The sequence below is a fragment of the Vespula pensylvanica genome, chromosome 14 (genome assembly GCF_014466175.1).
Source record: "Vespula pensylvanica isolate Volc-1 chromosome 14, ASM1446617v1, whole genome shotgun sequence".
NCBI lineage: Eukaryota > Metazoa > Arthropoda > Insecta > Hymenoptera > Vespidae > Vespula > Vespula pensylvanica.
Genome location: NC_057698.1, coordinates 2,973,015 through 2,985,838, shown reverse-complemented (window position 1 = coordinate 2,985,838; position 12,824 = coordinate 2,973,015). Strand labels below are relative to the sequence as shown.

The window sequence follows — 12,824 nt, the reverse complement described above, 5'->3', positions numbered from 1 at the left end:
TATAAATTTTTTTTTTCTAGATAAAAAAAAAACATTCTTAACATTAACATCATATCGAGAGAATAAATTCTGTTCTTATTCTAATAAAAGAACTTATCTACGCGCTTACGTATTTATTTATTAGATATAATAATTAATTGACTTATAGGTATATACATATAATTACGTTCTCCTTAATATGAAAGGAGACACTAACAGTTTGATCGTCAAATCAAATGATATTATCGTCTAATTAGAATTAGCCAAGCGAAACGACATGTATAGTTATTTGAAGAAGGATGAACAGTAGATGTATGACTATCGCAAAGTACATAGAACGTAAAACGTCTTCAACATCTTTTGAAAGCGTATTACGCAGGAAACGATTGCGCAGGTTCGTCGAGAAGGACATTAGTGTGATTAACCTGTATAATACCTGTCAGAGGACAGTGATCATCGTAATTTTCAAAAAATGTCCAAAGACTAATGGAAGAAGAAAAGCTAAAAGGAAAAGGAAGATAATAACGACGTGACAAAAATACGATTTTTAATAACAAATTACATTCTTTTTAACAAAATTATATATATATATATATATTAATGTTTTATTTATTTCCTTATTTCTTTCTTTATTTATTTATTCGAAATAATTTAAAGAATATAGTATTTTTTAATTCGACAATTCAATCCGGACATATCGTAGGCGAGTTAACGCTTTCGCTGTGGTCTTTACCCCTTTCACGATCGAAGAAAGTTGTAATCTTGGCTCGATGATCTCGCTACTATCGATTTGTCAGGAAAGAAAATTATAGCCTTACAAATTCCACCGACGCGTACTTTTACAGTATGGTAAAAATAGTATACAATAATAATAACGAAGAACATGATGGTTCTAAGAATGTATCTATCGTTACGAAGAAGAAAATATAATTGGAAAACTTTCTATAATATGCGATGGACAAATAAATTTTATTTTATTTTTGTTTTTAATATATCTAAAAATGACGATAATGAATCGGTGATCATTCTCAACGATCATCCTCAATTTCTTATACAATTGTTCGATTACCTATAAGTTAATTATTAATTGTTTATTATCTATTTAAAAACATTGGTCGAAGTAAATAATCGTATTTATTTATTGATGAATACAACGATTAATAATAATATTCATAATATTATATTGCTAATTAATTAATCAATCTATGATTAACATAATCGATTATCATCAATTACGATAACAATCAATTTATGATTATCGACATGATGTTAAAGATAAAATATAAATTATTAAGCACGATAATTGATTGTAAATAATTATAGAAGAAAAGAAAATAAATGGCCAACAACCTGTTCAGATAATTTCATTATTTAAATCGGATGTGGGGTTATATATATACATATTTCGATCGGTACCAAGTTGTTTACGGCCCTGACAAAGTTAAAAGAAACCATTCTACCGTGATAAATTCACTATTGCGCTGAGTGGGGCGCTATATACTCGGAGAAAGTACACTTAGTTTATATATACCCGAGCACAGGGGCCATCGCACGCATTTTCAATATCGCTCTCGCTAATTACGATACTCGTGCACACATACACATACACACACACATACACATATATACACACATTATATATATACATAAATAGATAGATAGATAATAGATAGGTAGATAGATAGATAAATAAATAAATAAATAAATAAATAAATAAATACACGGTCCACGAGATCCGAATTTGTTGGATCAAAGATCTTCATAGATAGATAGATCATCGACGAAGGATGACGATACTCATAGGATTCCTGGCGATTTTCGCGATCTCATCGAGGATCATACTCGCCGAATTACGTAAGTAACATTAATATTTATATTATTATATTGCATTTGAATATTTAACAATAGCGAAAATAAAATACATTTATTTATTTATTTATTTATTTATTTATTTATTTATTTTTCTTTTTCTTTTTCTTCTTTTGTCATTTTTTCTTTTCCTTTCTGTTTTCATTTTCTTCAATTATTTTTTATATGTGATATTTCACTATTGTCGTTAGAATTTATTTAGAATATTCTACGAATGATTCTTCCCTCTCTATTTTTCTTTCACTTTAGAATTTCTTGTGAACGTAAAGACTTAACAAAAGAAAAGTCGTATAAGTTCGAAAGTGTTTCTTCTAGCTTAAAACAATGCCCGTAGGCGTTCCTTTCTCGTAGACATTACATGCATTCCATTCTAGGTGAACGATAGAAAAACTACTATTGCAAAATGGGCAATTTACATATATTGCAAAAACATTTCTTATACATATATATATATTATATATATATGCGTGCATAGACATATGCACATACGCACATATAATTCGCATACACATATTATATATATATGTGTGTGTATATATATATGTATATGTATACGTATAAGTATAAACTCTAGGGGGAACTTAATTTATAGCATATATCGATAAAAATAAAAAGGAAATTAGCATATATCGATAAAAATAAACAAGAAATTAGCATATTTCGATAAAAATAAAAAGGAAAAAGAATAAATAAATAAAAAAAAAAAAACTATCGACCTTTCTCAGCTAGTAATTTCACTTTCTACTTTCGATTTTTAAGTTTCGCATCGAGTGTCACGTTGAAAAACACGTTTGATTCGTTTCACGTATAAAAAGAATTAAAACTTTCAGAATGGTATGTGTTAATGTTCTTTTTTTGATCTTTTTTTCCTTTCTTTCTCTTTTTTTTTTTTTTTTTACTTTTTTCATTTGTTAATTGATCCTTTCCTTTTTCTTTTTCGTTCAGCTCCAGGTGTAACTGCTTGTCCACGAACAAGCGATCTTCCAACTTATGACAAATGTGTACTTAAACAATTGGAAACCATTACACCATTCTTAGCTAAAGGTATACCGTCCTTGAAATTACCACCTTTGGATCCGCTTCTTCTGCCATCTCTAACAGTCGACAGAAATTTGGAAGCTCTTAAAATAAAAGCGAATATGAGTCAAATACGTGTTTACGGTGCTACAAATTTCTTGGTTGAGGAACTGAATGCCAATCCCCATGATCTAACAGTTTCCATAAAGGTACAATTACCTCATGTTCATGTAAAAGGTGATTACGATGTTCATGGTAGACTCTTATTATTACCACTCAACGGTGCTGGCAGTTTCAAAGGAAATTTCAGTGAGTTTGCAACTTTATTACGAAATATAGAATAAAAAAAAAAAAAGAAAAGAAAAGAAAATTCTTATCTTCGACATTTTACATTTTATGTATATATATATATATATATATATTTATTTATTCGTTTATTTATTTATTGTTTATAATTTTGTTAGCCAATACGGAGGCCAAAGTTAATGCACAGGGAAAAGAAATCACCGACAAGGATGGTATACAAAGGCTAGAGATCGATAAATTAGATACAAAAATTCGTGTTGGCAGTGGAAATATTAAATTGAAGGCACCACCTTCTCATACTGTAGCTGGTGATTAGAAAAATTATATTTAATTTCCTTTTTTTTTTTTTTTTTTCTTCTTAATTATCTTCTTTACGTTCTATTACATACATATGTATAGTTATATATATTTCTACATATCTATTGGGTCTTGTAAATATTTTTTTTCTTTCTTATTTTAGCTGACGCAGCAGCAACGTTCTTCAATTCTAATCCACGATTAGTTCTTGACATAGCCAGTCCTATCATCGAGGACACAGCCGCAACGATTAGCAGAGCTTTAGCAGCTCGAGCACTCGGTGTTCTTACGAAAGCTGAGCTGGTGCCCTAATTTTGAATTTCTTTACAATTCTTCTAATAAGTATGATTAGATATACATATTATATACATATATATATATATATTTCTTTTTTCTTTTTGTTCTCTTTGTTTTTTATTTTTTTTTGTTTTTTTTTTTTTTTTGTTTATTGTTTTATCTTCTTTCGAGTATTATGCTGTTTATGAAAGTATCGGCACAATCTTTGAAAAACCTGAAGTGTGCTGTCGTTAATTAGATGAATTTGACGTAACAGATTCTAATTTGTCTAGAATTCGTTCAATTTTCTGGGAACAGTTCGTCGTACGTAAAGGATTTGACGATTTTATTGGAAACATTGGTAAAAAGATCAGCTAACGATGATTCCATCACTGGTCTAATCTCTTCTAACAATAGTGCGCTATTAGCATTTATGATCTCGTTACTGGCTGGTCCTGAATCATAAAAATAAAAAAGTGTCGATTGTTCTTTCCTGATCTTTGATATTTATATGTGATCCTTATAATATAATAATAATTATTATTATTATTATCATTATTTATATCTAATTTTACTTTTATATATACATATACATATATATGTAAATGTATATATAATCTTACCTAGAACTGGATCGCCACCAAATAAATTGCTTAGATAAACATTAGCAGAACCAATTCGTATATTTAGTTTCATTCTTTCAAAATGTAAATAAACGTTATTGTCTCTATAAATTTTTTGTGCTTTCAAGACAACGTCGGAATCATATCCAGCTGTAATACAGTAAGAATAAGTTCATTCGAATAATAATAATCATAATTGTTTAAAAAATGATGGCATATTTAAGTTTTCGTGTGTATGTCTGTGCGTATATATTTATATATGCATGTATTATAGAACTTACTGAAGTTACCAACGAGTTCACCCTGTCCAGCAAGCTTAAGTAAAAGCAATCTAGCATCTATCTGATATTTTCCTTGAAAATTAAGCTTTCCAAAGCTGACCTTGAAAGTGAAGACCACGTCATCGGTGTTTGCTTTGAGGTCACGTACTTTAAAGGTCGACGGTCCGTTTACCTGATAATTTAAAAATAATTTTTACCATCTGATCGATTCGATTTAATGAAATTAAAGTTCGATAATTTGGAACATTGAACTATTTATTAAAATGATAGAATATTTGTCGATGAAAAAATATACGAATTAAAATTTGTAATTCACCTCAATGTCGGTTAGATTGATATCGAGCCTAGCCCCGGTAGGTCCTCTCAATAAACGAATTTGATTTAATTTGAGTGGTTCGATAGCCGGTGCATCGAGTTCAGGAATACCTTCAGCCAATTTCCCTCGAAGTTCCTCGATCGAATTCATGATACATTCGTTTATTTTAGGATCATGTCTTTTACACGCTTTTATATATGGTGCTATAAACATAATAATATGTAATATGCAATATCATATAGGACAATCAGTGATTTCTATACGATCTATTTCAAAAATCATTTCGAATAGATCTCTATACGTGCGTATAAAATAACAAAATTTATTTCAAAGTGTGTCTAAAGGTAACACCCGTATTATGAACAATTTACGTTTATGGTAATCAATGATGACATTGATCATTCACTGATCAGATAAATCATTTAGGTTATTATTATGAACGATGATTGCATTCTTTTATTATTATATTTACGTATATAGTAAAAGTTCGTCGTGCTGATCATTATTATCCGGTGATTATTATCTGCGGTCAATTGTCCTTGTTTGTTTGAGATTGAAATGATTTGCAATCCTTTATTTATACTTACGTAATACAGAGTCGACGTTCTTGAATAGGATCAATGTAAAGCTGCGGAAAAAAGAAAAAAGAAATAGAAAAAATATTTATATATATATTATATCATTTTTCAATGATTAAAAAAGTACAAAGATCGTTTTATTAACGATCCACGATCACATCGTCCTCTTGAATATTCATTGAACTGTAATATAATCGTGCAATAAGATTTATCTTGTTAATATTCAATAATTGAATGCTAATATGCGATATGTCGTCATGTTGCAATTGATTGATTTATTTATTATTTTTGTTATTATTAAAATATATAAAGACTGCATCGATAATTGATTGCATGATCAAAGACCATAATCGTCAATGTTCGTGCATCAAAGCTATTTGAAAAATTAAGCTACGACATTGAACAGATAAAACGTGATTCATAATATTCATGATTTAACAAAGAAGACTACTGTGCTTTACGTTCGTTATTATTTTCTATTTATTTTTTTCCTTTTCTCTTCTTTTTTTTTTTTTTTTGTTGTTGCCTTGACACGATAAAAATGAATATCGAACGAATTTTTTACAATTTTTTTTTTTGTAGAAAATAAAAATTCAGTTTTATGTATATTCAGTGTTACATCAAACTCGTATTACTATTATATGTAATTAGTTCAAGGAAGCATTGATTAATTTTTTTTTATGGTTTAAAGTTCGCATAGTGTATCAATATATTTCCGTATTTAGAAATAACTATGACGTTTTTATGCATGATGAAAAAGAAAAGGAGAAAACGAAAAATGGAAGGAACAAGGGAAAAAAATAAATTATTCGATTGATGTGTTTTTTATAAATGTAAATGACGAAATTTATAATTCAAGTAAAAGTCAACTGGATAGTCGATATTAACGAAGGCGAGGTGCAGCAATGACATAATAACTGTGTGTCGTAACAACCATGTGAGATCGGATTAAAAAAAGAAAATACTGACATAGACGTGCACGTGTATTCGTGCGTGTGTTTGTGTGTGAATATGCGAAAATAAAGAATTTAAATCTCTCAGATACAATATAGAATTCCGATACACGTTTAATTTTTTACTTGTAAATAGGTAATCGCTTGAAATTAATATTGTATCGTATATTAACATTGATTTTTTTAATAATAGATTAGAAATAGAAAAAGGAAAAAATATTTAACAGAGATTAATTGATTCTTACGTTATTTCTTGATCTTTTACAACTATTAAAACTATTTAATTACTGAGTTAAGATATAATAACACAATGTATCATATATTTAATCAATAATTGTCGAATAATTAAAGCGGTAATATTTCTCGTAAAAAAAAGATTTGCTGACGCAAATGAGCGTCAGCAAATCTTTTTCCTTCTTTTTTCTTAACTTTTTCTTTCTTCCTTTTTTTCACACCTTTATTACAATGCATTTTTTATTTCTTATAAAATCGATAGCACGGTTTTATCTCTTAAAGTGTCGTGAAAAATAAAGAAAATAGGAGACTACTAACGCGATGCTTTCTTTCTTTTCTTTTCTACTTCTTTATTTTCTTTTTAATTTAATTCAATTTTTTTTGCTTAATTACTTAACAATCTTCGATCATTCACGATCAATACACACATTATTATTATTATTATTATTACTATTATTATTATACAAAACAACATTTAAAAGCAGACCGTGAAAATGATATATGCATGAACGCAAAGTAACAAGAAACAATGATAACAATGATAACAATGATAACAACGTTCGGCAATAAACCAAAAGCAAAAGATCATTAAAAATCGATAAAAATATGATACATAGTTTCAAGGAAAAAAGAGGAAAAAGGAAAAAAAAAGAAATAAATTTCCAAAATAGTAGATGGTACAAATAAACGTACCAGATTTCGATGAATATGTAGACGCGAACCATCGCGAGAGAACTGATCCAAATGACAATGAGAACGATCCAAACGATCCAAACTAAATAACTGATCGAACGAAATGATCACAGAATAGCTAGCGAGTACAGCTAATCCGATCGACACGTACGCAAACGTTACAGGGATGATAATGATGATGCTATGTGCTATCGTACGAATAACACCATAGCATACGCTAAAAGTCAGGACGCAGCACCTGAGATTCTTGCACTATTACATTCGGTTACAGTTGATTACCTCGTGCTACTTGACGTCCATTGGTTAATACCAACGATATCCCGCCTAACGGGAGCGGAGAACGTACGCTTGTGAATTGGTTAAAAGAATCAACTTTTCATCGATCCATATCCCCTACCTTTCCCCACCCTAACTGAGCTATCTCTGTCTTTTCCAACTTTTTTTCTAAAGAAATTATTTTTTACGTCTTTCTGCCTGTTTTCTTTCCCTTCTGTTCTTTTCTTTTTCTTTCCTTCCTTCTTTCTTTTCTTTTCTTTTCTTTTCTTTTGATTTTATTTTATTTTTTTTTTTTATTTTTTTTTTTTTATTATTTTTTTTTATTTTTTTTTTCATACGTACGTATACGTGACCTTTTCTGTACGATCGTTGAATCAGTCATATTTTAATCGTTAAAAAATTAAATTATCGTTATTGTTAATGTTTCTTTGCCATACTTCTGTTTTTCGATCGTATTTATAACAAAGTTACTTTCATTTGTTTCTATAGTTTTTCTCTTTTTTTCTTCTTTCTTTCCTTTTATATATATATATATATATATATATATATATATATATATATTAGTTTGCTTAGAATCGTTTAATATCAGATTTTGATTAAATTCGCGATTTAATTATCCTCATTATTATGCACCTAAATTGTCTCTTCTTCAATTGTCTTCATAACAAAATTATTTATACTTCTTTCTTTCTTTCTTTCTTTCTTTCTTTATCATAGTTTTTTTTTTTTTTTATTTTAGAAATCATATTTTAGAATCGTTTAATGTCAGATCTTTTTATTAGATTGTTCATGTTTTTCTCCCTCATTTTTTCTATATTATTTTTTCATTGAGTTTCTCTCTCTACCTCTCTTTTTTTTCTTTTTCTAATGTCTTTTTTAAAAGATCGTTTAACGTCAGATTTTGATTAGATCTAACGTCAGAATTTGATAGATCTAATTATACTTTTCCCTTCGTAAATAAAAAAAAAAAATTGGTTTTTAAAAATCTTTTTTTAAATATCATTTGAAACAGAGAAAGAAGTAAAGCAAAAAAAATATAAAAATATTTCCAGTTTCTTCTCCTGTCTTTTTTTTTTTTTTTCGAATCAAAGTAAACATTTATCTTTCTTTTTTTCTCATTGTCTTTATCTCTCTTTTTATCTCTTTTTACGAACGTCGACTTAATCGTCGGATTTTGTTTCATCGATTAGATCTATCAATTGATTATACTTCGTTCCTTAAAAAATGAAAAAGTAAATATAGTTACTTAGAAATGTAGTTCGTAATTTATATGAAACTAGAGAAGAAACAAAGTAAAAGGATAGAAAAACGGTTTCTCCTCCACAACTTTCTATTTCTCGCGAAGTACGAATGCCATTTCTGTCTTTAGGAATTGCGAATGGTTCAAACATTCTTTTCTATCTCTTTCTCTCTCTCTCTCTCTCTCTCTCTCTCTCTCTCTCTCTCTCTCTCTCTCTCTTTCTCTATTTATCAATCTATCTATCAGTCTATTTATTTATCCATCTCTTTGTCTTTCAATCTTTTATTCTCTTCGTATAACGATTATCTATATTTTTTTGTTTACTAATAAAAATTGAAATAGTAATCCAAAAGAAAACATTAAATTTAGTTGATCTTTTAAAAGGGATGAAAGTCTAAGATTCGTAACGTAATATCGATCAGATTCAGTTAAACAGAAATATTATAATCATTATTACAAAGTTCATATTATCTTTCATCGTTATTAAAAACGTTCGTGAATATTAATATATCTTGGTAATAGAAATTGATTATATAATAATTATATTCGATAGATAAAACTTGTTATTGTTTCTTAGAAATAATCGATCACTATCTCGATAACATTTATGTTGTATGAGAAAAAATGTTTAGCGAAAAATATTCCTTAGAAATTTTCAAGATCTTTGACCATCAATAAAACAGAGAGACGATGTAATTCGCTGTTAATTTTAGTCGGACAACAGACGAGAGGAAAAATATTAACGACTGGTTGGAAATAAAAGTGAATATATGAAAAAAAAAGAGAGAAAGAGAGAGAAAGAGAGAGAGAGAGAAAGAAAGAAACAAAAGAATCATTTTATATTGAAATTCAAGGTATTTGTTTTATTGAAAAAAATTCTTTAAAGAATTATTTATTAAAAATCGTACAAAGAAAAAATGTCATAATAGGTTTTATTGTTAGTCTGACTGTATTATCATACCTACATATTATATACATATATGTATGTGTGTATGTATGTAAATATATACTTACACATATATATAGCTAATTAGATATATACATAGGTGTACATACCACGTGAGACTTATAGATACGCGTGTATATAATGTATATTTATATGCATATTCATTTACGAACTCGACATACGTTGTAATTCGCTGTTATATCTATGTAAATTAATAAAATAGAGAAAAACAAGGAAATGATAAGCTATAAACACAGATCCTATGAAATTTGATTTAATGTGACCCACAATATACGTTCTGATAACAATATGATTATAAATATAATAGAAAAAGAGAATAGGGGAAGTAAATCTATGCAAAGAGGGGGAAATATTAACAACTAATACGTAGATATCCCATACGACCATGGCCCTGGACTTTGATGATTCAGTATTTATACATCTCGGGAGGAATGGTTGAGTTCCGCAAAGTGTATATATAACAGAAGAAATAAGACTTACAGATGTCTTGTAGTCTTTTAACGTGCTTTAATCCGTGTGGATGTATTTTACTCTCCTCTATCTGTCCCATACTAATCGATAATATCTCAAAATGTTCGTCAAATCTTTTGTACTACTTCTTCTGATTAATCTTGCGATGACCGAAATTCGTGAGTGTTTATTTGTGGAAATTGAGAATTATAGTATTACATTTTTCAATTAATGAAATTCGTCATATTACAATTTTATTTTTTATTCTTTTCTGTTTTTTCTTTCTTTTTTTCTTTTTTGAGATTTTCACTTCCGTGTTTTTGAAGTGAAATAAAGAAAGTTGTTGCTAGTTACTGTCCAATTTTTGTTTACGTGCGATTTTTATAATATTAGTGATAATAATAATAATAATAGTAATAATAATAATAATAATAATAAAAGAAGAAGAAGAAATAAAACAACAGCGAGAGTTGGAGAATAAATATAAAATGATCGAAATAAAAAATTGAACTTAGTACGTGATTATGTGATTTATTACACTTTGAACGATTTAATGGTATAAAGGCGGAACAGTTGAGTTATAAAAAGGAAAAAGAAAGACAGAGAGAAGCATAAAAAGAAAAAATGAAATAAAGTAATCCAAAGATAGTGATATTCTATAAATTACTATGTTGTTATGTTTATATATATGTGTATATATATATATATATTTTTTTTTTTATTTTTTATGAGGAAGTGATTATGAGATAACAAAACCATAAAAAAAGAAAATTACTTACTAGAAACGAATTCAAAGATAATTCTAACGATTTCTTTTCTTTTTTATTTTTAGTTTATTTGATTTGATTTAATTTTATTTCTATAGCTTCGTACATTCATATATGTGGTCGGAGGAATCCAAAATTGAACGAGTGTATTCTTAACAGCATCGAACAAATTCGAGATGAATTAATAAAAGGAATACCAGAATTAGAGGTCCCATCTATTTCTCCTTTGATCTTGAATGATGTAATATTCGTCGATCAACCAAATGTTCATATAGAGGCAAAGAAACTGATAATCCACGGACTTGACAACTATTGGCCGTTAAATTTGAAACCTGATGTCGAAAAGCAACAAATCGATGCCACTATCTTGTATCCACAGTTAAATATCAAAGCTGATTATGATATAAACACAAAAATTTTAATTCCTATCGCTGATCAAGGAAAGATCACGACAGATATAAGTAAATTATTAAACAATTTTTATTATTCTTGATAATCATCGATCGTTTTTATTTTCATTCACGATAATTAGTATCTTTAAGCGATCTGTTTCATTGCGTAATACTTTAGATATTACGTGTTTGTCGTTTTTTCTTTTTTCTTTATATATATATATATATTTTTTCATTTTTTCAAATCAAATCTCACATAACATTTTTCAATTATAAAATATCTTTCAATATAAACATCCGCGCGTAAATAATTATTTGAAAAGGAATTCTTTTACAGATAACGCGACGGCAAAAATATTGCTCCGTTATAAATTAATAGAAAAGGATGATAAAAAATATATGTACTTCTTTTCGATGACAACTAAACTCAACTTCAAGGATATCACTATAGATATTCAACCAGGGAATAACACCGACAGCACCTTAACAAAAGCCTTCAACAATTTCTTCGGCAATAATAAAAATGACATAATCACTATTATTCTACCAAGCGTAGAAAAGAGTATTTCGGAGAATATACTCAAACTTAGCAACAATATGGTGAAACATTTCCATTATGATGAAATTTTACCTGATAGGGAATAAATCTTCTTTACTTTCTTCTCTTCTTTATCTTCTTTTTCTTCCTTTTATTTTTCTTAATATTTTCATTTTTGTTACTCTTATTTTTTTCGAATAGTAAAAAGAATAAAATCGTTTGTTAAGAAATTTGTATTAACTTCGCACGATGTTAATGTTACTTTTTTACCAGTACGATATCTATCCTTAAATCTGTTTAATTTTTTCTTTAATAGAAAAAAAGAAGGGAAAAAAACGAATGAATGAATGAATAAATAAATAAATAAATAAATAAATGAATGAATAAATAAACAAACAAATTTGTTATTGTTTAACGAAGATCGAAAAAAAAAAAATATAGAGGAAGTGACTCAGGATGACACAATATTTATGCTGATGCAAGAACGACTGATTAGTAACGTCAGCACAGGTAGAAATACAATGACGAGGTATATAGATAATTTAACATCATCATGACCTTGGTTGATATCGAGAACTAATCGTTCGTCCTTTCGTTTTTTCGTTCGAGAAGAAATCTTTTTTGCAAATAGGTCAATTTCTTGTCCGATCTTGTGATAGCTTTAATAAGAAAAATCTTGAATAGAACATTATTATTATTGTTGTTGTTGATGTTGTTATTTCTTTATTTTTTTTTTCTACAATGATTACCAGACACGATTATCTTTTTTTTT

The 12,824-nt window shown here is 28.0% G+C and overlaps 3 protein-coding genes across 3 annotated transcripts; 2 read left to right on the top strand and 1 right to left on the bottom strand.

Annotated features, from left to right (window-relative positions):
• Positions 1–1,265: 1,265 nt before the first annotated feature.
• LOC122634304 (circadian clock-controlled protein daywake-like) lies at positions 1,266–3,832 on the top strand. Its single transcript, XM_043823114.1, has 4 exons — positions 1,266–1,833; positions 2,794–3,174; positions 3,330–3,479; positions 3,632–3,832. The coding sequence occupies exons 1-4, from the start codon at positions 1,767–1,769 to the stop codon at positions 3,778–3,780; spliced, it is 747 nt and encodes a 248-aa protein (XP_043679049.1). The 5' UTR covers positions 1,266–1,766; the 3' UTR covers positions 3,781–3,832.
• Positions 3,833–3,901: 69 nt separating this feature from the next.
• LOC122634302 (putative beta-carotene-binding protein) lies at positions 3,902–7,885 on the bottom strand. Its single transcript, XM_043823112.1, has 6 exons — positions 7,423–7,885; positions 5,552–5,592; positions 4,965–5,167; positions 4,649–4,820; positions 4,368–4,517; positions 3,902–4,199 (listed from the first exon to the last, which is right to left on the bottom strand). Exons 1-6 carry the CDS (start codon positions 7,452–7,454, stop codon positions 4,045–4,047), a joined length of 753 nt encoding a protein of 250 aa, XP_043679047.1. The 5' UTR covers positions 7,455–7,885; the 3' UTR covers positions 3,902–4,044.
• A 2,490-nt stretch (positions 7,886–10,375) lies between these two features.
• LOC122634305 lies at positions 10,376–12,754 on the top strand. Its single transcript, XM_043823115.1, has 4 exons — positions 10,376–10,534; positions 11,221–11,583; positions 11,852–12,203; positions 12,237–12,754. The coding sequence occupies exons 1-3, from the start codon at positions 10,477–10,479 to the stop codon at positions 12,157–12,159; spliced, it is 729 nt and encodes a 242-aa protein (XP_043679050.1). The 5' UTR covers positions 10,376–10,476; the 3' UTR covers positions 12,160–12,203; positions 12,237–12,754.
• The last annotated feature ends 70 nt before the right edge of the window (positions 12,755–12,824 follow it).